At 54.9% G+C, this 18,395-nt stretch overlaps 1 protein-coding gene across 3 annotated transcripts in view; it reads right to left on the bottom strand.

The window, feature by feature from the left end:
• Positions 1-1,878: 1,878 nt before the first annotated feature.
• The window catches only part of OLFML2A (olfactomedin like 2A), a 29,120-nt gene continuing 12,603 nt past the window's right edge, over positions 1,879-18,395 (bottom strand). For 2 of the 3 annotated variants that reach the window (XM_014840643.3, XM_044778799.2), the window contains exons 3-8: positions 16,703-16,810; positions 13,622-13,831; positions 11,505-11,754; positions 9,009-9,239; positions 7,769-7,954; positions 1,879-6,338 (exon numbers count right to left, since the gene is read on the bottom strand). In XM_014840643.3, coding sequence (XP_014696129.2) covers positions 5,734-6,338; positions 7,769-7,954; positions 9,009-9,239; positions 11,505-11,754; positions 13,622-13,831; positions 16,703-16,810 — 1,590 coding nt within the window. In that variant the 3' untranslated portion in view covers positions 1,879-5,733. The remainder of the gene's footprint in view (positions 6,339-7,768; positions 7,955-9,008; positions 9,240-11,504; positions 11,755-13,621; positions 13,832-16,702; positions 16,811-18,395) is intronic. The other variant, XM_044778800.2, reaches the window with a different exon arrangement.

The raw sequence follows: 18,395 nt of genomic DNA on the forward strand, positions 1-18,395 counted from the left end.
TAGCGTGTAAGCATTATCGCCACAGTCAGGAGAAATGCCGCAGCTTTCTTTGCCGCTCGGTCCCTGGTTGCAGACCTGGGGTAGCGTTCAGGCAGGTATTTTTGCCTGAAGACAAGTTTTCTCATTTTCATAGAACTGCAGGACGGAGAGAGTTGCTGGAAATATCCCATCTGCTCTCCAATCTTAATGATCCGAGATTGCATTCTGGAAATTTCTGCGTGAAATCTGACTTACGATGGCCTCAACAAATATGCTGCATGAGGAAATGAAAGAAGTGTGGCGCACTCAGCAGCCACGACCTCGGAGCCAAAGCTGGCTTGCTCAGCAGACTGTGTACGGACTTGCCTAAGGGTCTGACACAGATCTCTCGGTTGTTCGCAGACATTTGTTGGGGGTCTCCTGGGTGCTGACGACATGGTGGGGGACAAGCTCTGCTTTCATGGAGCGCAGATCCCAGTGAGGGGAGACAGACCCTTGAGGGACAGCTTCCCTGGGGAGGTGACATTTCAGCTGAGACCTGAAGGACCAGAGGGAGGCAGCCGTGCACAGGTGCAGGTACCTGTGTACCAGGCAGAGGGAACAGCTGACGCAGAGGCCAGGGATGATGGGGCAGTGGCGAACAGGTGGGACTGGGGCTGGTGAAGAGCCTGAGCAAAGAGGCCATGGTCCAGATTTCCCAAAGCCCAGCCATGTTCGGCCTGCTTGGGACTAGGGTCAGCCCAGTGGGGTCTGCATGGTGAGAGGGACACAGCCCCATCAGCCTCTGTCCTGGCAGGAGTGGCGCTGTGCTTCTGGCTGGTCTGTCCTGTGGGGGAATGGGACCCTTGTCATTGCCATGGGCCTCAGGGACAGTGCCCAGCTTCCAGGAGGGGCAGGGGCTCTGCGAAGGCTGGCCTGCAGCTGGGGGAGGCTGGGGAGGGAAGGCCTGGCTGAATGAGCGCGCGCGCATATGTGTGTGTGTGTTTGGGGACGCTTGTCTAAACCTAAATGGTTTTAGGCCCACCAGTGGTTTGAGAGCTCCTTGGAGGTACCTAAGCCACCAGATGAAAGGCCATCGAGTCACACGGCAGAAGCTATTCCCTTCCAATCCCATTTCTCTGATTACATCAAAGCAACGTCCACTTGCTGCTGGTTCACCCTTTAGGTCCCCTGAACACTTGCTAATCTTCCTTTTTACACCAAGAGTGGTTGGGCCGGGATCACAGGCACGGTTCCGGCCGGAGAGCAACAGTGTTGCTCGTTTTCAGGGTCACCTTATATTTGTGGTCACTGGCTTTCTTTTGACTACTGTAATATTCTGCCTTTAAAAAAATTTGTTTTTGTCTTTGCTAACAGCTTATAAAGCTTCCCTTTGAAATAAAACTATTTTAGTAAAAAGAATGAGATCATCTGAAAGAGAAATAGTAAACCCTGGTGACGATGGCAAAGGGAGGTGGCAAAAATCGTGAAGAAGACCCTTATGGGAATGACTTGAGTTTGGGAAACAGGGACCGAGTGATGCTCAGGGCCCCCTCCCTGATTCATGATACTCTCTCTTTCCCAGGTGTGTGTTTCTTTTTGTTCTTGCCTCTCCCTCAGCCCCATTCTCTGATCCAGGAGCGAGTGTAAGCAGCGATTCTCTCTCTGCAGCCGACACAAGGAGGTGGGGACAGGGCCTGAACACCTTCCGGAATGACTGGCTTCTCCTCTCCACCAGGAGGGGCCTGATTTTCAGCCTGAGATGGATTCTTCTGCCCTAGTTCGTTATTCACGTCAGTTTCCAGCAACAGCAGAATGACAAGGCCAATTTTCATAACAAACTGAGTATTTTTTTTTAAGTTATTAAATGCCTTGTTATGATAAGGATGCAGACCAGAGCATTTAGTCAAGACTTTCAAATCAAGCTTTTGATCATGTATTTATTTAGGTATATGTTACCTCACTGCAAAAAAAGGTATTGTGGCAACTTACAAAAATAGATAAAATACAGTAGAATAAAAATAAAGAGATCAGGGTAAAAGTAAAAGCAGAAAGCTAGAACGAAGCCAGAGTCCAGTAGGAGACTCAGTACAATTGTTAAAAATTATCTCAAATTTGACATTGAGCTTCCCGGCAGCCAAAGCAAAGAAGAAAACATGACTGGTTACAAGATTCCTAATAACAGTTAGTTTAAGGCTTTGGTATAAAAACAGATCTGGTTCAAATCTTGACTCTACTACTTGTTAGATGCGTGACCCTGAGCAGGTTGCTTAACCTCTCAGAACTTGAGGTTCATCGCCTGTAATCGGGAAAAATAATGCTGACCTTGGGGGTTCCTGGGTGGATTAGTGATAATGTATGCAAAGGTGCCTTCTAGCTCTAGGAGGGTGCTGCTTAGGCCCTCAGCTGCCGTTTGTCCTAAGCTGCAGGTCCCCAGCCACAAGAGGGAGTTGACATCTGTCCCTTCTGTCAGTCCCTACCCTGCCCAAGCACGCAGTATGTGAGAGAGGGAGCCAAATTCCAAACCCGGACTCCTTAACTCCTACCCAGGGCTTCCTAACTCCTACCCAGGGCTCCCGGACAGCCATCCGGGGCTGTGTCCTCCCGTCACCAGAGTGGTTTCCAATGCCGTCACAGAGGAAAAGATGCTTTGGGACATGTGGGCTTTCAGGAGTCCTCAGATCATTCCCAGGAAATCCCCAGCCTCACCTTTAGGGCTGACCCCAAAGCAGATGCCACAGACAGAGCAGATTAAATGGAAGACCTGGAAATCTCTAGGGAGGAATTGAGGTGGCAGCTGAAGCCTCTCCATGTGTCACATTGTTCAGAAACACCACGGACAGCTGCCTGTGCCTTGTCAGCTGGGGTTGGTAGGACACGCGGCCCTCCCGGTCCAGGCCCACCCTGGTTGGAAGGACCTGTTGCCAACATGATAAAGCCCACAGTAGGTAAAAACGAGCTGATGGGGGTCAGGTCTCCTTTGGGGCTCCCAGGTTTGCAGCTGTGGGCTGGCTTCAGCTCCCCCAAAACAAAAACCCTTCCACTGACAGGACGAAATCCAATTATCTAAGAATTTTCTTTTTTCTGTTAATTTAAACACGACTTTGTTCCAAATGTGACTGGAGGCGGTCACCCCTCGGCCTTGCAGTCAAGGTCTTTCCAAGCTGACCCCACTTCCTTTGTGGGTCTCCTACATAGACGCAGTCTGTGGCCTGGCCACACTGGATAAAAAGCAACAGCCACCGTTTCTGGGGCCACAGGAGCAGCACACAGCTGGCAAAGAATACGTCCTGAGCGGCCCTGACACCCCGACGCTGCCACAGACAAAGCTGCTGTGACCTTGGGTAAGACCCTTTACCTCAGTGTCCTCATCTGTAAAATGGGCACAGAGTAGATACCTGCCACCGTTGGGAAGATGCACGGATACGCACGTGGCACGCTTAGCCCCTCTCGGTGCTCGACCCACAGCAACGGTAACGCTACCTGATTCTGAAACACGGCTTAACCTCCGCTTAACTTCCTACGTGACAGGTGACTTAACTTCTCTGGGTCCTACTTTGACTCTCTGTAAAATGAGGAAAATACCAGACCTACCGCATAACCCACATACAAGGGCCTGAAAACAGAAAGGGCTTAGCAAATGTTTGGGGACTGCAGGCAGCATCATTCCCCCCACCCCCGAAAACCAATTTTGTTCGTCCTTTTTCAAAATCAGCCCATACGAACTTTCCCTTTTCTCAGACTCGGGGAGAAAGAGGGGCCTGAATGCTCCTCACATGGTTGGACCGTGATGTCACGAAAGACAGTCTTGTAAGACCCACACCCAGGGCCTAGGGAAACGCGGGGCCTCGAGCCCCCTGAAGAGGCTGCGAGTGGAGCCCGCGGCCGTTGGCTGGGCGGGGGAGGCTGGACGTGTCCGCCGCGATGAGTCAGGCCTGCCTTGGGTGGGTGTCATCATTCCCCTCTGTTTCAGGGATGAGTTACAGCTTAAAGAAAACATCACCTGACAATGACTGAAAGAATGGATTCTGCACAAAACGCATTTCCTCACCATCTCGGGTGTGCAGCTTGGTGTTCAAATACACAGAAATCCCTGGAGTGGGCAAGGGGGCAGGACGAGGGGAGCGACGGCCAGGGTTGTAGGGGTCAGCAGTAAACACCCTTCAAAGGTGCTGGGATGGCTTGGGTGCTGGGTAGCTATTGCCTTCGTAGGCAGAGCTGCCTCTAAGCTGGGAGAATAAAGGATACAGAGGAAGCCCTTCTGGAAGGAGACCAGCTGTGTCCTCTTCCCAGTGTGGCCCCGAGCCACCCTCTCAACCTCTCTGGGCCTATTTCTCCTTTGGTGATATAGGGGGTTGGACTGGAGAACTTTCCAGCTCTAAAAATACCATTCAAAGCAGATAAGGGCAGGCTTGAAGGTCTTGTCCTCCATGCTGCCCGGGGCTGAGGCTCTGGGGAGCCATCAGCAGCAACAGGTGAGCTGGTCCACTTGTGCATCCTCAGCCCCAAGTCCTGGACTCGGGGCAGCCCTGGACCAATATCGCCAAAGCCAGGAAAAGCCCAGTCCACTCCTTCCCTCCCAGCTTCCACCCTCCGGCTCTTCTCTGCAACCAGAAGGTCCAGTGCTTCTCTTGGACCTGACTGCTCAGATCTCAGCCATCCCCAGCCCCCCAGGCTGCTGGGCCATCCCACCAAACAACCAGGCCATGACTGACAAGGAAGAGGGAACCTGTTTCCTCCTGGAGGCACCGTGGCCTTGGGCCTAGGGTCTTGCTCATAGCAGATCTGAAAGTATCCCTGAGTGTGTAGAGGCTGTGGGTTTAAAGGCCCAGAGAGAAAGGACAAGGTGGACCCCAGGCCCAAAGGCTCTGGAAGGGGGGGACTGGGGAGAGGTCCCACAGCCTGGGTATGTGGCCAAAGCCAGCACTCCTGGGTGGAGAGGGAGCCTCAGGGCCTGGCCCAGCTCCCCACCCTGGCAGAGCTGCTGCTGGCAGGCAGCTGCCCACAGCCCTCTCAGCTGCTGCTGCAGAAACAGATGACAGCACTGATGAAGAACAAGAAAAAATACAAATGAGCACAGAGGGAGGGGGCCTTGGAACAGGGGCCAGTATTTTTTCTCAGGGTGTGGTTTCTGCTCAGTGGCTGGGTGACCGTGGAGGTTTGGAATGTGGTCTGACAGCAGGTGGGGTGGGGCGGGGGGGTGCTGGCCAAAGGCAAGGAGCAGAGACATTAATCAAGGGGCCCAAAGTCCAGGGCCACCGACAGCTCAGCCAGAACAGGGGCCTGGAGTGGTGTGCAGAGCTGGGCGTGCACTGGTCCTGAAGGCTTCGAGTTTTGAGTAGCCCCGGGAAGGGAGACAGAGTTGAAAGAACAAGAGAATCAAGGGGAGAGGGGAGAGCATGGACCAGTCTTCTCATGTGTAAAATGGGGCTGTGGGACAGCGTGGCCTGCCTGATCCAAACAATTTGGGCAAGGGATATCGTCTCTCTGAGCCTCAGTCTCCTCGTCTGTTAAATGGGCTTAACTATCTCTACCTCCAAGGGTGGTGTCGGGAGGATTAAGTGGTTAGTGCACGTGAAGCTCTTGGCACAGTGCTCTGCAAGTGGAAGCGATTATTCCCCCGGGTGCTAAGAAAGCTCGATCCTGGCGGGCACACGCCTAGCACCCAGCCCCGGGCCTGGCCCCCAATAAATATCTGCTGACGGAGTCCCTTCCAGGAGCTGTGATGAGCCCCCATGCCCGCTGCCACTCCTCTCCTGTGAGCGCAGGTCCCGCTCAGACCACAAAGTGGAGGGTGTAGGTGAGCTGGTGGCCATTGTCCCAGGCGTACAGCACGCGCTCCTTGGGGTTGTAGTCGATCTGGGTGGTGTAGGCGTGCTCGTTGAGGAAGGGCAGCTGCGGGCGGGCGTCGGTGCCCGTGTGGGTGTCGAAGGCGTAGGCCACCTGGCCTTCCCGCTGGTTGTAGGTGTCCACGGCGTACAGGATGCCGCACACCAGGAAGCAGTTCCCATAGGAGTTCCGGCGCAGCCGCGTCTTCCACGTGGTCTCGCGGTGCACGGACAGGTCGCCGGGGTCCAGGCGGCTCAGCACGATCACCTCGGGCTGGGCCTCGTCGCGGTCGTCCACGGCAGGGTAGATGACCCACAGGCCGCTCTCGTCCACGGCGAAGTCGATGTCCGAGTGGCCGCGCCACTTCCAGGGCGTGGTATCCTCGTACACCACGTCGGGCAGCAGCGCCCAGGACGCCACGAAGCGCTGGCGCAGGTCGTACTTGATGATGTTCTTGGTGAAGGCGCGGTTGTAGTAGAAGGCACCTTGGTACACCACGTGGCCCGTGCCGATCCAGTTGTAGGGCAGCTTGTACATGTTACTCCAGCGGCCTGCGGGCGGAGGACGGAGGGTCACACCGGAGCCTCTTGTCAAACCCCAGCCCGCCCCAGGGACCAGTGAGGCGGTCCCGGGCTCTCCAGTGGCCCAGCAAGCAATGGATACTAAGTGTCCCATGGGCCTGGAGCTGCGCCCATCATCTTGTCACATCAGGAAGGAGGTACCTTATCATCCCATTTGCTGAGGGAGAAACAGGCTCAGGGGGTTGAAGGTCACCCAGTTATGAAAATGGCACAGTCAAGATTTAGCCACAGGCTGATGCCAGCTCCTGTTCTTTGTCTCAGGGCCTTTGCCTATGCTGTTCCTTCTATCTTGACTGCCATTCCCCATCCTATCTGCCTGGGGAATGCCTCCTTATCTTTCAGAACCCTTGGCCAATGTTCCCTCCTCCAGGAAGCCTTCCCTGACCTCCCCCGGCTTGAGTGAGGGGCCATTCCTCTGGTCTCCTTTGGTAACTCTTTGTCTTGGTGCTTTTCATTGGGTTCCTCTGCACCAGCCCGTGAGCCACTCCAGACAGGGACCAGGTCAATGTTGACCTGGCAGTGGAAAGACTCTAGCTGTTCCAGGCCATCCCCTGGGACGCCACAGCTCTCAGGGTGAGTCCACACTCTTTCATCTGCCTCAGCCTACTCTCTCATTACACTCCCCTCCCCTCCCTTCTAGGCCACTATGCTACCTCTCATTGCCCGACCTTCGCACATGCTGGGCCTTCTGTCTGGAACACTTTGCCCTTTCCCTTCCGCACGGCTTACTCCTGCTCTTCCTCCGGGGCACAGCTCAGCCTCACCTCCCCTGGGAAGTCTTCCCTGACCTCCAGGCTCAGTTCCCACAGGCCCTGGAGCTCTCCCTCTCATGCTATACCGAGATAGTTTCTCTAAGCCTTTGCCTCCCACATGAGACTGAGTTTCTGGAGGGCACGTTAGGTCTAAACAACTCCTTCCCCCATCATGCCCCAGGTCTGATAACCAAAATTCTGCCCTTCCCTGTGCTAAGCCCCGTCCTGGCCCTTGCCCAGACCTGCAGCTCCTCGGAGGAGCAGCCTGGGGCCCTGCTCACTTGTAAAACAGGGTGATAACTCCCACCTTGGAGAGTTGTGAGATACCATGAGCTGACGCACACGGGCGATTAGTACAGAGTAAGACTCAACGAGTGGAAATAAGGCTTGACAGGGAGAGACACTCATGAGGGCAGGACCTTGGCCATCTTGTTTGCTGCTGTATTCCAGCTCCTGGCAAGATCCTGGCCCGCACATGGGGGTGCCCTCAGCATCCCCTCCTTGGGGTGGCTAACCATTCGGAGCCAAGCCTGACTGGGGAAGTCTGGACCACAGGAAACCACAAGGCAAAGGAGAGCCATGTCTCCCCAGAGGACCCTCCCCAGGCTGCCCCCACCCTGCCCCCTTCCCATCTCCAGGGTCCCCAACCTTGCTTGAAGTTTTCCAGGTTGCGGAATTCTACCAGGCTGTTTCCGTAGTAGTAGTTGGTGACATAGATCCTGTCATCCCTTGCAGCGGGGTCCTTCATCCAGGCTCCCTCGTGGCGTCCGTAGCTGTGGTGCCTCACAGGGGGGTCCACGGCCCGGAGGGTGCCCTCGCAGCTCGCCTCTCTGCCTGTGGGGAGGGAGGGCTGCAGCATTTGGTATGCAGACTCACAGGCCCCAAGCCAGAGCAATAACCCTGGGAACATTCTCTGGGTCTGACTTAACTCCTTCCTGATGTTGTTTGCAGCCTTGTTTTTTTCTTTCCTCCTAATCAAAGCAATGTCTGACCATCATAGAAAACACACAACATTCATAAAAGGAGCATGGAAAAAACAAAAATCATTCAAAATTCCATTTTCCAAAGAATTTTGAAACATGCTGTATTTCCTTCCTTTTCTTCTTTGCATGTACAGTCATGCAGACATACTTTTTTAAAAACACGATTCTTCTTCTTCTGAATATGGATCCTGTTTTCTCCCTCCACTGAGCAATTTCTCACATGATTAAGTGGCCTTTTAATGATGTGATTTCAAGGTTCTGCCACGCCACCAGACAGCTGTGCCCTGGAATGTATTTGACCAGTTCCCTTTGGTTTTAGACCTTTAGGTTATTTCCAGGGTTCTGACATTAGAAATAGGCTGTGAAGAAACCAGTTAAGCTGCAGCTGTTCTCCACTCACTGATGGATCCTTTAGGAAAGATTCCTAGAAGTGGAATGCATGCGGATCAAAGCAGGGAATGGTTGCAAAGCTTGCTATCACAGGTAGCCAAGATCCTTCCAGAAGGTTGGGCTCGATGACTTAATGAGGAAGATAGCTACCGAAAGACGCAAGCCAAAACTACAAACACAGACATAAAAACAGGGCCAGAGGTCGGACAGAGGAAAGAAAGAAGTGAAAATAGCTACTAGATTTGACGGTGGGATTCTAGGTGATGCTTTAAGAAGAATTTGTTGAAAATACTACCTGTTTCACTGTAAATGTCATCAAACTTTTTCTGTAAAGGATCAGATAGTAAATATTTTAGGTTTTCCAGATCACATACTTCTGTCCCGTGTGTGAGTGTATATATATATTTACAACCCTTTAAAAATGTAAAAACCATTCTTAGCTCCAGGGCTGTACAAAAACAGGTTGGGTCTGACCCGCGGGCTGCAGTTTGCTGACTCCAGTGTGGCTTACTCACCTTGGCTGGGGACTTCTGGGCGTGAAGGTGGCTCGGTGGACATGGGGCTGGTGGTGGTGGTGGGAGTCGGGGTTGGGGTGGGGTCTGAAGCAGGGGTGCCAGGGGCCAAGTCCACTCCCTCTGAGGTCCTGGGCCTGGCCTCGTCGTGCTCCGCCGAGTTGGGCTCAGATGGCCTGCCCTCCACCCTGGGCGGCAGCTGCTCCAGCCAGGAAGTGCCTTTGAGGGCATTGTCTGCGGAGAGAAGACCCGGGGCTCACATCCTAGTGGTACCTTCTGCTGCCCGGGGCCTCCCCAGGCCCTCCCAGGCTCCTGACTCTGGGGCCATGGGGGAAAGGAAGGGGGCCCTGGGGAGTGAAAGGCCTCGAAAAGTGGGAGGGAGGGAGGGCTTCATGGTCAGAAGACGGGCTCCAAGCTCCCCAGCTGAGTGGCCTCAGTTTCCCCTCTGTGAACTGAGAGTCCTAAGGCCCACCGCATCAGCCGGTTGTGTTGATCAGAGGAAAATGTATACAAAACATTTGCCCAGATCCCGACAAACACGAGGTGCCAAAAATGAGGCCCCTTTTCCTCCTAAGTGTCAAATACTTTGTACCAATTCTTCCACTTCCTGGATTCTATTCCAGGAGGTACAACCCCTTGCTCCCATTTTACAGACTTTCTCTTGGTCCTCCCCGCTGCAGCTCACGCTCTAGTTTTTCTCACCCAGGATCTGCCACCTCAGGCCAGGAGGGGCAGGTGCAGCCAGCTGCCCATCACCTCTGGACCCAGGTCTGTCTGTCTCTCTGTCCCCTCTCATCTAACCTCTCTCAGCCTTCTTGCTCCCCCGCCTCGTCCCTGCTGGTGGGGGCTTTGCTGACGGGACAACTTTTTCAGCTCCCGTGGGACGTGGTTTGGTGGCCATCTCTGGGTTATCCCACATCTCTGGGCTGGGGTGGATGGGGTCTGGGTGGGGTCTGGGTAGGGGAAGCAGGAAGACCAAATGCCACACAGCCAGGGGACAAAGACTCCTCAGCTCCAGGGACAGAGCCATGCAGGGACCCGAGGCGGGCTCTGCAGCCCTCCCACCTGGTTTCCAGTCCCGCTCTGCCACAACTGGCTCCGAAATCTGGAGCCAGTCCCTTCAGCTCCCTGAGCTCATTTCCTCGGCTCGATCAACTGCGATAGCATGTGTGAAAGTACTCAGAAAACGGTGATGCCAGGGACAAAGGCACAGTGCTGTTGTGACTGTGATGGTGTGGCCCCTGGGGATGCGCTGAGGCCCCTGGACTGAAGACAGTCATCTGGCTTCTTCCTTTCTCTCCCTGATGGGCTTCCTCCTTGCACGGGGGTTTAGCCAGGCCCTGCTGTGGAGTAGCCCCTGGAGCCTGGGTCCTTGTGGGATGGGGGCAGACCCTCTGGTTAACAGGGCCTCAAAAAACCCTGACCTTGGCAGCCTGCCAGGGCAGGGGCTTGTTCCCACGGGCCTCGCTGGAGAGTCAGATGCCCGCAGCTGTTCTTGGGCAGTGCCCTGGCCAGGGGTCAAAGGCATTGTGCTGTAGCCAGGCTAAGCTGGCAGGGATCAGGGCCAGCAGCTGGCACCAGGAGCTGGGGGAAGAGGCCCCTGAGCCCTGAGAGAGCAAGAAACTAAGGGCTCTTGAAGCAGACTGGTCCCTCACAGTTCCACCTCCCAGCCCCCTTGGACATGGGCTGGGCAGAGGCCTCACTGGAGGGGGGGGTCAGCAGGACGTAGGAATGGGGAACAGGCTTGGGAGCTCTCCGGGACATCGGAGGAGAGCAAACATCTATGGAGGGTCTCAGAGGAGGAATCAGGAGCCACCCAGTGGGGAGGGCTCAGAAATGTGGGTACTCTCGGAACGTCTGTCTCTTTCTTCTCAGTTAATTACTTTGTGGCCCTTCACTCTGATCTGGCAGGGAGCTGCAGGAGAAATACAGGAGTCTGTGGGCTCTTCTGTGGGGAGATAAGAAGTGGGGGGTGCTGGAGAGGCCATCCATTCCAATGCCAGTCTGGAAACCAGAGGTGCCTCAAAGGTTCCATGTCACTTCCCAGAACGCTGGCCTGGCTTCGGCCCCTGCATTCTCCCCCACCCCGACTCCGCCCCCGGGGCAGCTGCCTGGTCCTGGGTATGTTTTTTCCCCACTCTGCTGTGAGCTCCATGTTAGGCAGAATCTCTGGGAAATATAGCAAGTGCACAGTGGACCTTTAGCAAATCTTCGAATGAAGAAGGAGAAGGGCAGTGAGGATGCAGACAGTTGTAAACACTGGAAAGGAACTGAGTGGCCTTCTGTGCTGGTTATGTCATTGCATCCCCTGCAACCCCATGAGGGGGTATTAGCCCATTGTGTGGATTTGCAAAAGGCTGCAACAGGTGACCAGTGGAGCTGAAGTCTGGGGCAGTCTGACCGTAGAGAAGATCTCAGATCCCTGCAGGGGACCCTCAGGGTGCGGCCACCCATCAACAAGCCCCCCCACCCTAAGGAGCCAATCCCCCTCCAACTCACCAGCCACGGCCTCGGTTGCCTCCTTCCTGCCTGCCTTGTAGTAGGTGATGCCTCGGACCACAGCCTGCTGCTGGGCCAGGGCCCGGGGCTTGCCTGTGGGCTGGGGAAATCTGCTCTTGCTGCCTTCCTTCCTCAGCTTCTCCACCTTCAGCAGCTTCTCCTTAGGAGCTTTTGGGAGGCCCCTGTCTACAAAGCTCTTCTGCATGCTTCCATATTTGTTGGTGTCTTTGCCTTTCCCTCCAGCTGTGTCCTGGGAGAGAAGGGAGTTCTCAGACTTGGCGGATGGTAAAAGGGGATGTTGCAGGGGGTCATGGAAGCTCAGCATGTGGGGGCTGGAGGTGGTCATGTTGCTCCAGACCCGACAGCCCAGATGCTCGTGAAGTCACAGCTTTCCTCCCATAGTGGCTACCTCCATGAGTGGGGTGTGCCTCGGTTTCCCTACTCAGCTCTCTAGCTCCTCTGCAGGCTTGAAGCCCAGCCTGATAGGTTAGATTCCTGTCCTGTTTCCCAACTCCTGCACACTCCCCGCTGGGGGCAGACTATAATGGTCAGCTCCCTGGGGAGGGAGCCGATTACCAGGCCAGCTTCCCATGCCTATCTCTCTCACTCATTGGTCTTGTGTATGGGCAGGGGAGAGGTTCTCAGGCCCCTAGGCAGGGTGGCCAACTTATCCCAGGGTGGGGGAACTTTCCCAGTTTCAGCACTGAAAGTCCTATATCCTGGGAAACCCTTCAGTCCGGGGCAAACCGGGATGGCTGATCATCCAACCCGTGGGGCATGCAGTTTTTAACATTTTGTGAATTTTGTTATTTTTACTTCCTTTTAAATGCTTCTGATGCTGGCTTGGCACAAGAACACAGGGCGTATGACATCACCCATTGTTAGGCAGAATCTCGAGGAGATACAGCAAGTACAGTATCTAGACCTTCTGTGCCGTTGCCAAAACAGGATTCATTCACGCCTGTGCAACTGGCACGGAACGAGCAGGAAGCCAGCTCCGGGCCCAGGCACCAGGCTTCCTCCATGCTTTATCAGCATCTAGGTGGTTCCAGTTGCAGACACAAATGGCCCCATCATTACAATGTCAGCACAGGAGGCCCAGAGGTGGAGAGGAAGAACATGGGTTTGGCAGTCACGCAGGCCCGGGTTCCAGTCCCAGCGCAGCCACCCTCCCTCCATGTGACCTCCTGTCACGTTTCCTCGTCTGCCACACGGACAATGATCATCCCTCTCCGGTGGTTATGGGATTAAGTGATATAATGTCTGTGAGGAAGTCAGGTTGAGAGCAGAGGTTCCACAACGTCAGCTCCCTTTTCCCTGCTCACGGAAAACAAGGCTGCTGTGGAGAGTGGCACAGGCTGTGTGCTGCACGCGGGGCACTTGTCGAAGGGGTACAAACAGGGTGAAATCTAATCTGTACTCCATTTCCCAAGCCACACACCCTGGTGTGTGCCTATCATAGGAAGGAGCTGTGTACAATCTGTTCACCCAAAGGGGGCTCTTCTTTCTGATTTATCTGTCCAGAGGGAGAATTTCTGCAAGCTGTCTGTCTAGAGGAGGGCCCTTATCAAATGTGGACAAAGGTGTGTTATATGCGTGGGTGGCTCTGCCTGGTGACAAAACCCAGTGCCCCTGCTCCCTCTGCGCTCTGAGTTTGACTGTGGAACACTGGGGATCGCTGTAGGAGTTCTCCACCCCAGGCTGGGTTGGATGAAGTGGTATTAGTCTGCAGGGGTCCCCAAGGCATTGCCCACCTGCCCCATAGGGGCCCAGCACCAGCAAGAGAAGACAGAGTGGTTTTACTGCCCCCGACTTGGGTCTCCCAGGGCCAAGCAGGGAGGGTCATCTCTGCAACCTCGTCCCCACTAGTTTAGAAATGGGAATGAGAATACTGTCAAATGCCTGGCTCAGGGAACAGACCGCTCGGCGGCCCCAGCTCACAGCACAGCAGGCACCCCTGGCCCTGCCCTGCCACGGACTCTCCCACTGTGCCAGCCCTCAGCCTTGTCCTATGGCCCCAAATTCCCACTCAGCTGGCCCTCAGGGCTGAGGTCCCAGCACACTGTGCTCCCAAGCCCGCCCATCTTCTGGCCCCATCATCAGAGCCATGGCCTCACCTGAGCCTTGCTACCAGGGCCAGTGGCTGGGCCAGCAGCGGGGGCTGTGGCTGCATCCTTCTGCAGCAGCTGGAGGCCCAGGCTCGAGAGCTCCTTCTTGATGCTCATCATGATGGCTGAGTGGTTCTCGTAGTGCTTCAGCTGCTCACTGAAGTGGCGCATGCTCTCCCTCACCACCTCGTTCTCCCGGCTCAGGTTGGCCTTGATGCTCTGTGGGGGCAGGACCCGAAGTCTTTCCGGCCTCCTCTGACCACCCCCCACCCCTGGCCGGAGGAGGACACCCCAGCTTCTGCCATCAAGCTTTGCTGCCCGGTCTCCTGAGCAGGGCCCAGGGGTATGCATGGGGGCGGCACCAGCGAGCACCGGTGGAATAAAGCATGCTGCTAAGAGACTCTATTAAATGTTTATTTAAAAAGTGAATGAATGAAAAAATATATATGTTCAAAGTACTAAATTAAAAAGATACAAATGGGTATAAAAACGTCTCCCTCCCACCTTTGCTCCTCGGTGCCGACAACTGTTAGGGTTTCTTTTTCTTTTTTTTTTTAACACTTTGCTTTTTCACATGAGCCTATTTTGCAAACTCTTCCATCTCTGTATATACAATGCCCCCCATTCCTTTTAGTGACCACACAGTATGCCACCGGATGCACAGGCCATAAGGTACTCAGCCAGTCCCTTATGGATCCATCATTTAAGCTGCTATCTTTTGCTACTTTAAAATTACCTTTTAATTTCACAAGTAATACACAAATACCTTCTTCTTCTGGAATACTCAAACAACAAAGCTCTCTGGCGTTTTGCCATGGCTGAGTCTTGATCCCTCCCAGGCTCCAAGTCTCTGACTTCTCTCCCTGCGGTGCTGGCTCTTCCGGCAGCACCGAGCCGTTACTCCCAGTCCTGTTCTCCTGCTTCGCCTGTCTCCCCCTTGCTGGGGGCCCTGCCTGGCTTTAGCAGCTCCCAGCTACCCCCTGATCTACCTGGATTCTGGAATCTGCTGGAAACAGATGGATAGCTCAGAACCACCATGCTCCTCTCTGGGGATCCCTGCCCTAGGGATCCCCATGCTGGGCTGTTGGCCAGGCTGGCCTTGGCCGCTGGGCAGGACTCAGGAAACCAGCTATCAGCCCCAGGTCCCCAGAACCCCAGAGGTGTGGGGTGTGTGTGGAATTCCTCTGCCCGAGTCCACTTCTCAGCTGAAGTAGGAGAGAACAGGGTCACAAGCAGGAAGAGCCTCATCCCCGGGAAGCCCTGGAGTATCGGAATTCTGAGTTCAGAAATTCATGGGCAGAAATTTTTACAGAGGAGAAGATAACCTAAAAGTGATTTATGTCTAGTCAGCCCTGGGTGTAAACAGATTCAGGGACCAAGAGGCAGCAAGGCAGGAGTTGGACAGAGCTGGGTTCAAATCCTCACTCTCTACTTCCTGGCTGGGTAACCTTGAGTTAGTGACTTCACCTCTCTAAGCCTCAGTTTCCCTGCCTGTAAAATGAGGATCTTTATCATAATCACAACTAAATGTCATGGTTACTGTGGGGACCAGAAAGACTAAGAAATGAGAAAGCGCATTCTAAACTTGATCACAGGGAAGACAGAAGTCAAACTGTGGAAGGCAAGTTTTCCAACCTCTGACATTTGCCAGATGGTTGTGTGTCATGGGGGCTGCCCCATGCACTGTGGGATGTTTAGCAGCATCCCTGGCCGCCACCCACAAGAAGCCAATAGCATCCACCACCTACTCCCCCAAGCTGTGACAACCAAAAATGTCTCCAGATATTGCCAACTGCCCCTGGTTGAGTCCCACTCGTGTAAGGGAGGAGAGCAAGGGGAGTGGGACCCCGACTTGCTGTCTGACCCCCTGCGATGTTTCTCCCTCAGGCCGAGGGAGACAGCTCCCCTGAGTGAGGCTGCTCTCTTCACCTTCTCCCAGGGTTAGCAAAAAGCTTTTCTTTTTCATAGAGTTATCACTTAGTGAACAGAAGCAAAGCACAGATAATGCAAACCAGAAGATAATTAAAAAATCATTTCTTTGTCGCTGCGGAAATCGTTTCTGATTTGTTCCAGGCCCCACAGACATACCCTCCAGATTGTCTGGCTCATAGTTATGTGAAGCAAGTTAACATTTCCTGAGATGACAAGACGAAAGGTCAAAGGAGGACAACTGCAGAGCTGGCGACAGGAGAGCAGGCGCAGAGGAAATATCAGGGCACAGGAGAAACTCAGCAACCGTTATGTTTTTCCCACGCTGGCATGGGCCTGGCACACAGCAGATACTCACCAAATGCTTTTTGAATAATTAAAGCCACTGTGAGCCCAACTTTGGGGATAGCAAGGGGTTAATCTCCCCCCCGGGGCACAGGATGCCCAGGTGCCCCCTCTCTCTAAAAAGGAAGCTGGGAAAGGAAGCCCCCACGCCCGCTCCTGGCAGCTGCATGTCTACAGGCTCCCAGCAGCCCTGCAGGGACCGGATGCAGGAAACAGGCGGAGGCCAGGCTGTGCCAACAGAGATGCAAACCTCAAACCTGCAGCCTGGACCCCCACGGTCACCCAACGCTGTCCCTGTCCTCAGGTGGCAGTCCCAGCCACCCACCTAGCCCTCCAGCACATTTGTCTTGACCAGGAGAAGATGCTCGGCACCTCTGCCTCCCCTGCAGAGGGGCACTGGGACAGTCATGCTGCCTCAAGCCTGGCCCCAGTGGGCTTGGCCAGTCCTGCACCACTCCAGGGGGCACCACTCATGTGGTATTTTATGAAAATAGTGGCCCCAGAGTTGTGCAATGTGTGGGTCCTGGTCTTGGTCAACTGAGGGTTCCAGCCCCCTCCAGACTCTTTTCATACAACCAGCAGGTGCCTCAGTTTCTCCACCCAGCCTTCCTGCTTCGTGCAGGCCCTTAAGCCCGAGTCAGACCTCTTCCCCAAAGTCTGAACCCTGTGGCCTGAATCTCCCTCTCCCAGCTCCTGCTGGAGTCCAGTTTTCAACAGCCACCAGGGGCAGGACAGAATTGCCCAGGCCTCTTCGGACACTGCCCTTGGCCTCCAGCACTACACTCGCCCCGCCTCTGGCTCAAGCCCTGCCCTTACCTCTTCCAGCGTGTTCATCTGGGAGGCCACCTTGTGGACGTAGGCGTGCACTTTCATCAGGTCCATGCTATACAAGGTGCCCTCCAGGAGATCCACCATGGACTGCAGCTGCCCAGGGAAGGGGGATGGTTAGTGAAAGGGCAGAGCACAGGGCTGGACACAGAGGGTGCAAAAGGAACCCTACCACGGCAGAACCCCAGGACGCCAGGGCCTCAGAATGGCCTGCTTGGGCCCTCAGTGCCCGCCAGACCCAGCCTGCTCATAATCACAAGCAACAGATTCTGTCTTTTGAGCATTTACCATGGGGCAGGCACTGTGCCAGGGCCTTTCACAAGCCATTTCACTTAATCCTCACAACGACCCACGAGGTGTGTAGTGGACACCAGAGGAGCTCCATTCCCACCCCCGGTGATCCCTCCTCCTGTTTCTCGTGCCCATCCTGGCTTCCACATGCCTCCCTTTAACAGCCTGCACCTGTCACTCTCTTCAAACAGCTGCTTTGCCCCCCAAAGTCCCTGGTGTACGTCCTCCTGGCGCAGCTCTTCAACAATGCCTGACTGGGGTGGGCATCTATCAGCCCAGCTCTCTAGCCCCAGTGGGGACAACTGAGCTGTCATTCACATGCCAATGTCCCCTGGGGCTGAGGCTGGCACTGGGCCTGAGACCACACCACTGCTGGGCTGCCCTCCCTTCCTGCCTCTCCCACTTCAGTACCAGTTTCCCCTGGGAGCCCTTTCATAATAAATCACCTGCATGTGAGTCACCCGCCTCAGGGTCTGCTTCTAGGGCCCCAGCCAAAGACAAGGTCTGGACAACTGTTATCTTCCTCTTCCAGGCTGGGAAGCTGCAGCTTAGACAGGTGAAGTGACTCGCCCAAGGCCACCCAGCTGTTAAATGGTGGAGCTGGGAGCAGAACCCAGACTGGTATAAACCAAACCTCTTTCCTATCATGCTTTACTGCTCCTTCTTGTGTCCAGATGGGGAAACTGAGGCCGGGAGAGGGGGCGGGGCTTGCACAAAGGTCAGTGGCAGATGCTGAGTCTCCCTTGCCCAGCCCTGGCTCTTCCCTGCAGCTGCCCCTCCCCTTCCCCTGTCTGTCACATCTCATCAGGATGTGACAATGCCCTCCAGATGGCCAAGATGCCAACGAGAGCATCACGGGAAGCTTGGCCCAAGGGGTCGGTTGGGAAATCAGCATCCCCTGGCTTCTCGGGAAGGGCAGGTCCAGCCCACCCTCCCGGTGGCTCAGCTTCGAGCCCTGAGGCATTTCTCAGGGCCTGAGCAGGCCAGTGCTCCCATTTGGCCCTGGCCAGCTGTTTCCAAAACAGTTTGACTCCCACTCTCGCAGGAGTGTTCAAGCTGTTCATAAGCCAGAGAGCTTTTCTCTGAGCAGACTCTGATCTCTAAAACAGAAAAAGGGAGTGCAGGGCTCTGATGGGAGCAGGGGTAGGGCCTCGAGTCTTGTCTGCTCCCCGACAACCGTGCTCAGGCCCCGAGGAGCTGCACAGTACCCCTAGGGCTCTGGGGAGCACCTTTTGAGAACCATGCACATGGAGTATTAGGTGCCTCAGCTTCCTTCTCTGTGAAATGGGGCAAGACGGTGGTGGTAGGAGCAGTCGTGTCTGGACAGGGCTCAGCCCAGAGTGAGCACAGCAAGGGCTTCATGAAGATCAGCAATAACGACTACTATTCC

The sequence above is a fragment of the Equus asinus genome, chromosome 10 (genome assembly GCF_041296235.1).
Source record: "Equus asinus isolate D_3611 breed Donkey chromosome 10, EquAss-T2T_v2, whole genome shotgun sequence".
Classification (NCBI taxonomy): Eukaryota; Metazoa; Chordata; class Mammalia; order Perissodactyla; family Equidae; genus Equus; species Equus asinus.